The sequence below is a fragment of the Schistocerca gregaria genome, chromosome 5, assembly GCF_023897955.1.
Source record: "Schistocerca gregaria isolate iqSchGreg1 chromosome 5, iqSchGreg1.2, whole genome shotgun sequence".
NCBI lineage: Eukaryota > Metazoa > Arthropoda > Insecta > Orthoptera > Acrididae > Schistocerca > Schistocerca gregaria.
The window spans coordinates 309,498,209-309,512,974 of NC_064924.1; the positions used below are offsets into that span (position 1 = coordinate 309,498,209).

At 41.0% G+C, this 14,766-nt stretch overlaps 1 protein-coding gene across 12 annotated transcripts in view; it reads left to right on the forward strand.

The window, feature by feature from the left end:
* The window catches only part of LOC126272147 (neuronal acetylcholine receptor subunit alpha-7-like), an 881,076-nt gene extending 866,550 nt beyond the window's left edge, over positions 1-14,526 (forward strand). For all 12 annotated transcript variants that reach the window (XM_049974770.1, XM_049974772.1, XM_049974771.1 and 9 more), the window contains one exon: positions 9,255-14,526. In XM_049974770.1, coding sequence (XP_049830727.1) covers positions 9,255-9,776 — 522 coding nt within the window. In that variant the 3' untranslated portion in view covers positions 9,777-14,526. The remainder of the gene's footprint in view (positions 1-9,254) is intronic.
* The last annotated feature ends 240 nt before the right edge of the window (positions 14,527-14,766 follow it).

Sequence of the window (14,766 nt, forward strand, 5' to 3'; positions counted from 1 at the left end):
TGGTAAGGAGACGCCAGACCACACATGACATGTAGAATTCAGAAGAGTTCAGTGAGACTAGCGATGATATAACCAAATACTTAATGATCTCAGCGTCAGCTCCACTGCACTTCCTGTAAAAGAATCTTAATACTAACTAAATTTAGTGGAAGGTGTTCAAGGCTTTCCTATTTTTAGTTAGCTGGTAAAATAACGTCGAAAAAGCAGTTACGTTTACCATTGGAAATTTTATTCTACTCACAAAACATTGTTTATAAATTGCACTATTGATAAAAAGAGATGTTTTAATACAGGATGGTAAAAACCAACTGCGTTCAACAAAAATGTGAACGAATATTCCCTGCATGGGTTTCCAAGTTCTACAATGGGTCGAAGGATGACCTATGCCATATCACATCTATAATCTAGGTTTAAATTAAGTTTCACAAAATTGAAAACTATCAAAATGGTCTACAGTGACCGTCAACTATCTTTAATTACTTATCTAACTTGTCGTCAATTACAGTGGCTGATGTGGCTTCTCAATAACTATAAAACAAAAAAATCATCACGTTTCAGATCTTTACTTCAAGTGGCAAATGTGAACACCATGAGTTTTAATTAACGATCGACACTAGTATTACGCGAAAAATGAGGTGTAACAGATGCGACTTCTGCAGTTCTGAGTGAAGACTTATGCGCTCAAAAATGCGGCATCGCGTGCGTTCATTACCTTGTCGGTGTTTAGGCAGCGTCAGGGCAGCGGCGGGCAGCACAGCTCCGCTCACCTCGCCATCTCGGAAGCAACTCTCTTCCAACTTCCCCTTACTACAATTTACCGAAGTTGGTTTAAAAAAACCTATATGGCTGTCTTTTCATCTGACCAGTCAGGGTCTCAATGTTAACCTTAAGCTCCGCCTACAAAAATTCTGTCTATCCAATGAGAAACGTTGTACTTTTCGTGGTGGGGCAATGTTTTTAAAGTTTGCGACGTAACAGAGATGTCAAAAAGTCTCATGCTAAAACCTGCAGCTGGTGTGGTCCTTTTAGCGTTATCGTAAGATCTATACTGTTCTTCTGGAGGGCTATATCTTTTAACATGGGCTGGTGGGTGGTCCTAATGTAACAGACACCCGAAAAGGCTCACGCTAAAACTTGCAGGTGGTAGTGGCGCTCTTTGTGTTATCGCAAGATCTATACTGTTTTTCTGGAGGGCTCTAGCTTTTAACATGGGCTGGGGGTGGTCCTTCACGTAACAGAGAAGCAAAACAGTCTCACGCTAAAATGTGCAGGTTGTGTGGCGCTAGTGGTTAGCTGGCGACGTGGGTGTCCAGTCCGTCCCTTATCGTAGGGCTTTCTAGCTTAACAGTTCTGTTCTCGTTTCTCCCCTCGGAACTGCGTCGATCTCACGGTGGGAAGGTACGACATGCATTTAGGCATTCTTGTGTTAGTCTGTGGTATTCCATTTGCTCACTCATTACTCTTATTACTTTGGTTAATTTAATGTCACGATTTATTCGGAGCTATGTAACATACTACTGGATTTGCTTATCATGTCAGGGTTTTCATGGAAGGTGTTGGATTTGCCTTACACCTTACAATCATCTTTAGAGAATCGTGTAGAAATATGAAATAAATCTGTGAAGTACTCTGCGAGATTTTTGGTAAGAACATTAAACAATCACTTGTCTGTATACAGCAGTATACAGTATTCATGCTTGAAAATAAAAATCATTAACTCTACTTTTTGCCACTCTGAAACTCATCTTATTTGTTCATAGCTTGATTAATGATGTGTGCAAGTAAATATTTAACTTTTATGTCGAAGTATTGTAGTAGAGGATTACATCCCAGGATGTACAGGTTTCTTGAGAAATGTACAACTCTACAGAAAATCATATATTGTCATCAGCATAAAAGAAATTTCGATTTTTGTTTTCACACTACTGATTCGTTGATAGACCACTTGGTGTTCCAACATCCATATATATTTAATACCCTACCTAAATAAAATTTCCTTTGTACTGATAACACGTTTTAAAATAAACTATACGAAATTTGAAGAGAAGTAGTTGCTTCTTTCTATGTTGCTTGCTGTGTGGCATTCTTAAACGTAAAAAATTTTGTTTCTCTAAGTACAAAGTTTAATATATAAATTCATTGAGAAAGTAATTTATATTAATGTTTCTTTTCACTTATATGTGGGGTGCAGATGTCTATTAGTCTTATGTGGACAGTTAGGGAATATAGCAATCTTACATGAAACAATACGTAATTTGAGTTCTTGTGTGAACATTTTTGTGTCAAAATTTTCAGATTTTCATAAACAGAATCAGATTAAAGTGATGATGCCATCTTATGGTCTTTCGTTACAATGAAACTTCTGACTTGTAAATCACTTTATCATTACCAGTGCTGTTACTGAAATGTAAGCTAATAATTGACAGAGAAGACATGTGCAATACCGTATGAGCAATATGTGGAATTTTATTTATTTGTAGGACAAGAAAGAGAGGAACAACGGTAAATCTTTACCAGATCTGTAATTGTTAATGAAAAATACTTTTAGCTTACAATAAGGGATATAACTTGAAATAATGGTTTAGAAAACTAACTTGAAACATCAGTTTCCTAACGTATTTTTTGATAAACTTTCTTGATTCTTTGATTTCGTCAGCCACCCTGACGCACCCTACCTAAACAAAAACTTTGCAATCGATTAGTTGATAAACAAATGTCAGAGGTACATAATTTACATGAATAAACCATCTTCATTTTTGTGTCCTCTTATTGGTATATTCTCATTTTTCAGAAATATTTGTAAGTAGTTTGAGATACATTCTGCATTAAGTGGAAACAGTCTAGTTCTTTGTGTGTGTTAGCAGTAAATCATTTGAAAGTGAAGAATCTCTCAAGAAATCAGAATGACCATATCAGTTACTGTAATATAGGGCACGTATCAATTTTCACTCAGTGGCATCACTTTATTTCAATATTTTTATACACCTTATCCAGATATTAAGCACAGGCACTGAACAGTTATGAAATGTTAAAGAATTGATTGGTTCTGTCACAGTTCTCTTCCTCTTAATACTGAATTCACTATGTTACATACTTTAATTTATCACACGAAAAAAAAATGCGTGCTTTACTATTGGTTGGATACACTCTCATTTATGCACCTGTAATCATTTGACATTACATAAATGCTACTTCAAAAGTATCATCAGTTTTGCAAGCATAGTATACATTTGTACTTATACACTAATGTTCATAAGTGCTATAGCTTATGGAGTCACCATCTGTGCAGTATTATAGACATCATCTGATGCTACGTACTTTAAATGTGTATTTGGAGATAATTAGTACAGTGCTCATTTGAACATATATAATTGAGCACATGACAACTGAAATGAACAATAAAAGAGAAGTACATCACATAACTTCTTACATTTCATTTATGTAACGTTTGTAACGGTTTTTAGATGGTATTACTCGGTACAGGACAGAATCTGCAATTTCCTTGTCGAATTTTAACAAAAAAAAGTAAGGCACATGTTTCTGACATTGAAATGTATCACTGACAATGGGTCGCTTCGAGAAATTTTTCCACGCGAGCGACATAATATTTGCCTCTCACTTCCACCCCACCAGCTCCTTCACGCAATAGTTGCCTTTTCTTGGATTTTTATCGCTTTGATCATGTCAGAAATATGATGATCCCCTTAACAGATGAATAGTAGCATTACCTTACATGGTGGAACTGAGTTCCATTATGGAAGACAGCACCAATTTAAGCTGAGATTCTCGATACTGAAATAGCATCGGTTGAAGATATTTGCCCAGAGCTGTAAATCATATTTGTTACTTATATATCTACAGACGGTATTAAAAGTAATGGAGGCACATGTCGGGATATAGTGACCTTGCGACCTTGCCACATCTTTCAGAAGGAAGGGCAAATCGATATTATAACATTTGTAGACTTCGAGAAAGCTTTTGATAATATGGCTCGAATACACCATTTGAAGTTCTGAAGGTAGGAGCTAAATATATGGAGCGAAAGTTGTATAAATATTGATAAAAACTTACGGTCTGGATGTTTGTTAGAGGATCGTGTAAAAATTTGAAGTAAATCTCTGATGTACTTTCCGAGATTTTTGGTAAAGACCTAATGACCTTAAGCAATGACTCTTCTTTATACTGGGTGTTCATTTTAACTGAAGGCATTGAAATATCTCGAAAACTACGCATGGGATCAAGAAATGTTACAATTCCAATTCGTTTGACTCGGATGGGGACATCCAATTATACCACACTCGAGCCCTCACACCACCCAGTGCGTGGGTGGCACAGGGCAACTTTGGAATCGCCAGTAGCAGCTCCCGTTTTTATTGCAGATTACGATTCGGTGGCAAAATCGACATACGTTTTGTCTGAAGCGTTTTCTTCGTTTCGCCACAGATGGCGCTCTAATTGGAGGAATAGAAGTGGGTACGAACCGTTACTGACGACATGTTACTCAATGTCCCTTGAGTCTCCAGTGGCTCGTGGGGCCCCAACTCTATGCTGCGAGGGCAGGACAGGCCAGCATTTCATAACTTGTGATTGGAAACCCCATTCGCAACGTATTCCTCCGACATATCGAACAGGGGACTACTCGACGCCTCACTGTGGCCATCGTTCGTGGCGAACGCTACTCTACTTCCCCAATAAGAATAAGTGCTCAAATATAGTACTGCCTGCTCCCGTATACCTAGTGAACTGCTTTTCAAACGACCATACGCAGGACAGAAGCATATCTACGGGAATGTCAGCACGCCCTGTTGACATTTTCGGGTGCACCTTACGTTTTAAATATTCACACAGAAAGGAATCCGGCAACCAAGAGGGTCCAATCAATAGGGCCACATTATGCCGATCCACCGGCCGTTGCGTAATGCGCTGTCCAACCGTCATACTGAAACTACATGCATTGTCGAACACCCTGGGCAACATCATGCAGTAGTACGCGTAGTTCATGTTCCATTTATCGTGCCGTCGATAAAATACTGACCAATGAATTTGTTCCCCAAGATGCCACACCATATGTTAACCGTCAAAGGGCGTTACTTTTCAACTTGCCGTAATCAGTGGGGATTATTTACCTTCCAGTAATGCATGTTATGCCGGTTAACGATATCATGGTTTGTGAGTGTAGACTCATCGGAAAACAGTACCTTGGCAAAGAAAGTGGGGGTTGTCTGGATTTGTTGACGTGCCCGTTCACAAAACACTGCCCTGTTATGAAAATCGGCGCCATGGAGTTCTTGATGCACTGACACGCGGCGTGGATGATACGTATAATTGTGACAATACTATCTACCGATATACCGGAATCGCGGTGTAATTTCCGGGCGCTCATCTGTGGGTGTGGTGCAATGCCGCTAGTACAGCTACTTCATTAGCTTCTCCTGCAACACGTTTGCTTCGTGTCCTTTTGCCAGTCTATTTGCTGCCATCAGACGTAAACACAACCTTGTAAAAAAACGAACGAGAGCAACCTTTCTCCAGAAATTGCTCGGCATACAAGGCAACAGAATCCTCAACTCCGCGGTTGCAACATTCATCGACACTTGCATGTCTTTTCTCCTACTGATAACTGGGTGTGCAGCCAATAAACACTGCGCAAGTTTTGTGATGTTTAGAGCCGCTATCTTTTCTACGTCTACACCGTACGTGAGCTCCGGTCGCAGTTTACTGCCTGTTATGATACACCGTAGTTCGCTACACGTCCTCGTATTACTACAATGTTGCAAATGGGATTTCCAAACACATGTTATGAAATATTGACTTGTATATTGAATGGAGCGTGGAGCTGAGGTCCCACGTGCCCTCCGAATATACAAGGACCATTGAGTAGCATATCGTAAATTACGGTACTACACCCACTTCTATTCCTCCAAGACAATGGTTCACACAAAACGTATGTAGATTTTGCCTTGAATTTCGATCTCCAATAAAAAATGTGGTTTTCCATCTAAGATTTCAAAGTTACCCCATCCACCCACGCTAGGGGTGGGGTGGCGGGTCGAGTGTGGTGGCACTGGGTGTCCCCTTCCGAGGCAAACTGGAATCATAACATTCTTTGATCCGATTTGTAGCTTTCGAGGTATTTCAATGTCCTCAGTTAAAATGAACAACTTGTGTAGTATTATAGATTTGTGCTTGATAATCCAAAATTTCATTAGATCTTTGTTTTTATTACTCTGAATTATGAAAGGATAGAGACAGGGTGGTGGCTTATTCCCGATGTTATCCTATCTGTTTATTGAGAAAGGAGTAAAGGAAACCAGAGAAAAATTCGAAGTAGGTTGGTTGGTTTGGGGAAAGGGACCAAACAGAGAGGTCATCGGTCGAAGTAGAAACTAAAGATCTTGGAGCATAAATATAAACTTTCAAGTTTACCTACGGCATTTTCAAAGACAGGAAAAGACTTGGAAGTCCAACTGAAAGGAATGGACAGTGTTTTGAAAGGAGGATATAAGATGAACATCAACAAATGAAAAACAAGGATAATTTGGAAAAGTTGTTGACGAGTTTTTGCATTTGGGCATTAACATAACTGATGACGGAAGAAGTAGACAGGATATAAATTGCAGACTGGCAGTGGCAAGAGAAGCCTCTCTAAGGAAGTTAATTTATTAATTAATTTAAGTGTTCGGATGTCTTTCCTAAAGATATATCTCTGGATTGCATCCTTGTACAGAAGTGATACGTGGACGATGTATAGTTCAAACAAGAACTGAATGGTACGTTCTGAAACGTGATGCTTCAGAAGAATGCTGACTACTAGGTGTGTAGATCGAGAATCTGATGAACAGGACTGCGGTAAAAATAATTTTGTAGTACAACTTGACTAAATGAAGCGCGGAGGCTCCCTGCTGTTTTGGGCTGGAATTATGTGGGGCCGACGTACGCCGCTGGTGGGCATGGGAGGCGCCGTAACGGCTGTACGACACCTGAATGCCATCCTCCGACCTATAGTGCAACCATATCACTGCATATTGGCAAGGCGTTCGTCTTCATGGACAACAATTCAGGATCCCATCGTGCACATCTTGTGAATGACTTTCTTAAGGATAATGAAATCGCTCGATTAGAGTAGCCATCTTGTTCTCCAGACATGAACCCTATCAGATATGCCAGGGATAGTTTGAAAAGGGCTGATGAATTCTGCTCCGCTTATCAGCGGAGTGGTGGCGTCGTCTTGGAATATATCTGGCAGACACAACGATGTATCTCCCAGCGCTATACAGAACACATCAGGAACGTACGACTAGGACAGACAAACAAGTCCGCGGTAGCAGAACATAGCAATATCGAGGGACACACCTTCGAATTCGAAAAAGCGAACAAGCTGTGCTTTGCCAACCGATACGTCTTCACTAAAATTTAGTAAACAGGGATAGCGGTTTTCAGCTTAGTGCAGCGTGGAATCCCACAATTGACGGAATACAGCGGAAGGCGGCGTCCGCAGACAGATTGGATGCCACAAGACGACGCCACCAATCGGCTGATAACCCGAGAAGAATTCATCAGTGGAAAACGCTGAGAAAGATTGCAATGGCATATTGAAAAGGGGTATTTATGGACTACGTGACCCACCAACCAGTCTGAGGTATCTACACCGAATCACCGTTGAGGAGTGGGACAATCTGAACCAACAGTGCCTTCATGAACTTGTCGATAGTATGACAATACGAAACAGGCGTGTACCAACGCAAGAGGACGTGCTACTGGGTAACAGAGGTACCGGTGTGTACCAGAAAACCGTGTGTGAAATCTTATGGGACTTAACTGCCGCCGGCCGAAGTGGCGGTGTGGTTCTAGGCGCTACAGTCTGGAACCGTGTGACCGCAACGGTCGCAGGTTCGAATCCTGCCTCGGGCATGGATGTGTGTGATGTCCTTAGGTTGGTTAGGTTTAAGTAGTTCTAAGTTCTAGGGGACTGATGACCACTGCAATTAAGTCCCATAGTGCTCAGAGCCATTTGAACGATTTGAACGTAACTGCTAAGGTCATCAGTCCCTTAGCTTACACACTACTTAACCAAATTATCCTAAGCACAAACACACACACCCATGCCCGAGGGAGGGCTCGAACATCCCCCAGGACCAGCCGCACAATCCCTGACTGCAGCGCGTAAGACCTCTCGGCTATTCCCGCGCGGCACCGGTGTGTACCGCTGTCTGGACCACCATCTCTGGAAGTCTCTCTGTATGCGGTACAAGATCCAATGTGGGGTTTTCATGAGCAACTGGAAATGATGTTTATTTTGATCTCTATTCCAATTTTCTGTACAGGTTCCGGAACTCTAGGAACCGAGGTGGAGCAAAACTTATTTGATGTGTGTAGTTATAACACCTGTTTTTAAATACTTGTTGTACTGTATGAATTGTCTATCAATCCTGTTTAACTAATCTAGCTGAGGCTGAACCAGTTCTAAAACTGTCTGAACAAGAAAGGTCAACAATTTTGCGTTTTATAAAAATTAGTTGCATCTTTAAACATAACTGTGTGCAGCAACCGTGAAAATTGTTTATGTAGTAAAGACAGCCCGCTGGTTGCAATGGATTTTATAGTCGAATTAACCGGGGTTTCGAATCCTAAACTATGGGAGTCTTCATCAGAGTTATATTACCTAAATAAGGGGGATACAAAGTTAGTCAGGAATAAGAAAAATACAAGACAGTAATAATTAATATTCGTATATAAAGACGTAGCTGTATACCCAAGAAGTTGAGCATAACAACTCTCGTCATACAATTTTAACGCCAAAACTTTGTATCCCCCTTATTTGATGATGATGAGTCCCATAATTCTTTACAGAGCGTAGGGGAGCGAAGCGGGAGACTCGCGCCGCCTTACCAGGCAAGGTCCTAGTGGAGGTGGTTTGCCATTGCCTTCCTCCGACCGTAATGGGGATGAATGATGATTATGAAGACGACACAACAACACCCAGTCATCACGAGACACGAAAAATCCCTGACCCCAGCGCGAATCGAACCCGGGACACGGTGCTCGGGAAGCGAGAACGCTACCGCGAGACCGCGAGCTGTGGATATAAATTCTAATGAAGACTCCCTTAGTTTAGGAGTCGAAACCATGGTCAATTCGACTATAAAATCCACTGCAACCAGCGGGCTGTCTTTCCTATAAAAAAAATTTGTTGATTTGTGCCAATGTACGGAGTCGCGCTCGAGATGTGACGTTTGGCGTGTCGGTGTTGACAGATCAAGACAATCTTCCTGCACTGGCTGCCGTGCGTGCTGCGCATGAGCCGGCCGGGCATGGAGGCGGAGGCGGCGGCCGGCGGCGCGCGCAACAAGACGCTGCAGCTGCGCGAGCTGGAGCTGAAGGAGCGCTCCTCCAAGAGCCTGCTGGCCAACGTGCTGGACATCGACGACGACTTCCGCCACCACGGCGGCTCCGCGGCCGGCACCTTCCTGCGCGGCGGCGGCGGCGGCGCGAGCGCCGGCGACGACTCCAGCAGCACCGGCGGCGGCACGCTGCTGCACGGGGCGGGCGCCGCCGGCTCCTGCCTCGGCCCGCACCGCGAGCTGACGCTCATCCTCAAGGAGCTGCGCGTCATCACCGACAAGCTGCGCAAGGAGGACGAGGCGGCCGAGGTCACCAACGACTGGAAGTTCGCCGCCATGGTCGTCGACCGCCTGTGCCTAATCGTGTTCACGCTCTTCACCGTCATCGCGACGATAGCCGTGCTCTTCTCGGCGCCGCACATCATCGTCACGTAATGCGCCGGCGCCGCCTCCTCTCTTGCCTGCCTCTCTCTCTCTCTCCGCCTCCTCGCCATGTCTCTTTGTCTCCCCGCCCTTGCTCCGCCGCTGCGCGGCACACGGCGCGGGAGCCACCGGTCACGTTCGGCGCCGGCTGGACCGTCTCTCGTGACACCAAAGTGTACTTCGGCGCGTGGCGCTGCTGGGCGGTGACGTCAGTGGCGGGGCCGCTCCACCGCGCCCGGCAGCGACGCCTTTCCGACGCCCGTCGCCCTCCGACCCCGGACGGGGGCACCGGGTCGTCGCCGCTCTCGCACCCGGACCCAGCGGCCGCGCTGGCCGAGGTTGCCCCGGGTGTTCGACTGCGAGTGGAGTAGGCATCTCGAAACTTTCCGACAAGTCTTCCCAACAAATTCACAAATTGGTGTAGCTAGTGGACTCTCGTTACATTGCAAGACAGCCAGTAGGACACGGGAAAGTTAGGTATCTCCGGTGCGCCAGCGTCCTTACAATCTGGAAGCGCTGCACTAATATTAATCGCTATACGAACGATCGCGGCGCATTAACATTCGCCGACCGCGACCGCTTCGTATGAACTCTGAAGCGTAAAGCTTCGATTCTAGATTTCGGTTGTGATTTTGACGCTGTATTGGGCCTCAATTTCTTTAGAAAGCTAGCGAATTGACTTGGAGTAAACGTACGTTTAAAAAAATCGTGAACTGCTGTTGGAAGCTATTTCGTTTCTATTACCTTTTCCTTTCACTCAACCTTCGCTTCATGACGGGCTAAGTGATGAAGTAGTGTAAACTTTTCTTTCACAGGACTGGCTGGAACAGTCATTTTTTTTAACAGACGTGAGAAAAAAGGTTGTCGAAGCCGCTAAGTGATCACTCGTGCGAAAAACTGAAGTGGCGCCAGGTGATAACTTGTAACCGAGTGACACTATCTGGGGAGCTTCATTCCAGAGCAGGTTCAGTTGCTCAGGACCTCCAAGTTTGTTTTAAAATGCGAAGTACACTCAATACATCCGCCTAGGAGAGCAGTCGTCGAATTAAATATTGTATTCCACTGTCAGTATTGTTTGTTTATAAAGATTACGCGAGTGCCTGTTGTAGAATCGACAAGTTCCCTGCATGTATGTACTCCATCAAACTAGAAACGCGTCGTGGATGTCTGCAACATACCGCGGTTCCACACTTTCTGTGAATGGCAAGCTACGTCATATCAGAGATAGTGATGTTTCTAGGGGAGACACTTTTTAAACCCAGTGAATTGCGTACAGGGATTAGCGACGCAAGACTTTCTGTAGAAGGCAGTCATATTTTTGAACAACAGTATTATTTTGTGACGACAGTTGTTGCAATTTATTCAAAATAGACGAAAAAATTTGTTGTGATAGGCGGATCCCCCACCCTCATGGACATAAACTGCATGCGTGAGGATGGAATCTTTTAACGTTAGTAGAAGTGAATCAAAATATTGCTCTTTTTGTAAATATGCATTTACTGATAAGTATTCTGCGCTGTGGTCTTACTTCTGTGGCATGAAATCATTTGCGCGAATGTGTGCCAAAATGTTTGCCAAGTGTCCCATTTTGAGAACTGATGCCATGCAAAGTGATGTGATTGAGGCCATTAAATGCAGTAGAGCATTACTCCAGACCGTCGCTCAGTAGCTATCGCTCAATAGTCATCTAGCTGAGTCTCCTCTAGTACCTTCCTACGCTCTAAAATTCTTCCGTGTAAAAGAGCAGCCGATTTCAGAACTATAGAATGTAGGTAGATTGCTTCTTTGATCACATGTGATAATTCGACAATTTCCGAAAGGTATTTACACGTACACGTGGGAGTTTTGAGGAAATTTCCAGGCAGCTTGTTGAACGACTTACAAAACATTTTACGCACTTTTTTTTATTCTCTACGTTATGAAGTCACGAAGTGCTCGATACAAAGAAAAGTACTTGCAAATCTCCACTTTGCGGTTATCTGACACTGATTTACTATTCTTTGAAAACAAGAGAAGTGAAAACAAGACTTTCTGCATTTCTGATGTTATACATTCCTATCAAGGTTTAAAAATAGGAGCTACGAAACACAAATTAACAAACTGTGGAAAGCTCTCTTCGCCTCAGTAGAAGCATTGTAGAAAAAAAAGAACTTCTAGAGCTTGCTGTAAGTTGCGCGTATTTTGTACCCCTGATCATAAGTAATGAAGTTATGCCTTCTGCATGCCGTTCCATAGTAAAATTAATTTAGATGGACATCCTTTAAATGATGCTAAATACATATTTTGCCATATCACTTTTGTAACTTAAATATGAAATTCTACATATCAGATTTCTGTCATTAAAAGATTAAAGCAAACAGATAAAAATCTAAAACTCTCTAGACAGTGAGACTTAATATGATTACTGTAAAAAAGTTTATCTTGTCAACTTGCTAAAAAACAAGATTATACTTACTATTGCTCTATTAATCTAAACATTCATACATTTCTAACATAGTATTTAGGGCCTAGGAAAGCAAACAACGTGCTTGATAGGGTCGTGAAGCTCTAGAAGGACTTCCTTTCTTCGAACTGATACCATTAGCCTCTTTATGAGGACAAGAGATTAATCTATATACTTAGTTGAGAGCTGTAGCACTGAGAGCAATATATTTCTGTAAATCTCGTCCTAGTCACTTAAAAGTAAGTAGAGTAGAAATGATTTTTTAAAAAATGTTCTTATATTAATTAGTACTGGTGAACTCTCAAGAGGTTACAGTAATAGGGGCTGACACCACTTAACTCTAGTAGCGAATGAAGTTGCCAAGGGCTATGTGTGCAAACACCTGTTCTTATTCTTTAACATGTACAGTGACTGCCAGCTAGAATTTCGTGTCAGTATGAACCCTGAAAGAACAACTACCACAAAAAGCAGGAATTATACATTTCTATGTATGGTACAAAGCATAACATATGTGTTTATGCATATTGCACTCTGGCAACAGTAAAGCTACAGAGTTGTTTCATAAAACTATATGTAGTATACTAGTATCTGTTACATCTTTTAGAACCCTTGTGAATATAGAAGGGTGTTCGACGGTCTGGTGTGATGCTAAATGGGATTCAAAGTGTTGACTCAAGCCTCCATATTAAATTTCATTTGACATAATGTTAAAATTACTATTACTTTTGAATACATCAGCACATTTCTGTGAAATTTTGTTTGTGAATTGTAAATTGGTTACGGTGAAACGCTTTATGGTGAGACACAAATCATAGTCATATTTATGAAATGCTATGCTTAATTTTAATTGTGTTAGTGTTAACGGATCTTTCCCAGGAACACAGAAGACAAATGAACTGATGAAAGACTAGATATTATAGGAACCGAAGTGTTAAACAGTTTCAATAATTTTTATACTTAAATAAATGCTCAACTTCGTAAATGGGAAAATATAACAAATTGCCATGTAAAAATTGTTATTGAATTTAATAGAATGGAATTGCAATTTTACCTGAATTCTAATGGGGTTTTGTAATACTGTCAACTTATCTTCTTTCATCTCGTATGTTGTAGGAGCGTTTTAGCTCCAAAAATCCTGCTATCCTGCAAGAATTCATCGGTAAAATTGAACACTTTGTCCATCACATATTTCATAACACCAGCTTTATTTCTGATGTAACATGATTCAATACTTGAATTTGAAACTAAAGTATGTATAATACCAGAGCAGATAAGAAATAATTTCTCGGTTTTATTCTTGATTGATGTTTAACAGATTTGAAATTGTATTGTTGTTATGATAAGTTGATTTTACTCCACAGAATTTATAAAAAAAGTTGTTTGATGTAAAAATATAACACTGTTGGTATATATAGCTTTTTAGACTACAGCCAAAATAATTTACTGCAATAAACTGAAATAATGCAATCAAACCTCACAATGGCACTGAAAATTGAGATTTTTACTTTTCTCAAAAATTTATACAAATTTTTCAAAACAATATTGGTTATATCAGTTGCTATAAATTCTGCAATAATCAGACCTGTTTGTTTCCATTTTGTATACAACAATCTACTGTAAAGTGTTTTGAGAGACAAATAATTTGGGTATACAATCTATGTTATCAGTTCATTTTCACACTGGGATATCACATAATTTCTTCATAGATTATGTTATGAATTTCATTATGTGAATGTGCCTGAAGTAGTTGTTCAGATGTTAAAATTTGTTTGCTATTACCCTGTAAGTTGCAGCATAAGTTAAACGCATTTTGTTCCATTCTTTGTTTTGAAGTCAAAATTTAAGTCGTCTTCTTGGTTTTGCGCAATACTGAGTTAATAATTTATGCACCACCACTAAAGCAAATTACTGTCCAGAAAATCTGTTTTAGTAACTTTCAGCTGGGGTACTTTTCAGATACACAATTGAGCAGGGATACCTATAAATCATGAATCATTCCTAACACCTCTTTCTATTTCTCTATGACAATCTACAAAACTTCCCTTCGCATAAACACTGATGGTGCTTCAGCAGGTTACCGTTTTGACCTGTTGTTTGTATTGAGTTTAATAGTATAAAAGGTCATCAGGTGATCATAATGTTTGTCATTGTTAATGATGTAGTTGATATTACAGTTTAAAGAAAAATTGTTACATAGTTATAATAAGAATAAAATCACAAAGAAATACTGTAATTTACAGAAGTAAGTTCATGAAAGCTAAGTATGTACTTATATACTATACATGATCTGCTTAGAAAAATAAAACATGTATATCTATATGATGCCTAGTATTTTTTGTTGCAATATACTAAACACAAATTTGTTGAAATGATACTGCCAACATCTAAAAATTCATTAGTGAACCTTCCATGAAACAAAAGGGAAATAGTGGCTGTAAATGAGATTTCTAATTGTGAGATGCTTCTTTTATGTACAATTTTATAATGACATAGACAATTTCTACATAGCTCTTCGTCATCTCACCAGTCTGCATGACAAATATCTGTAAGGTACTGTCT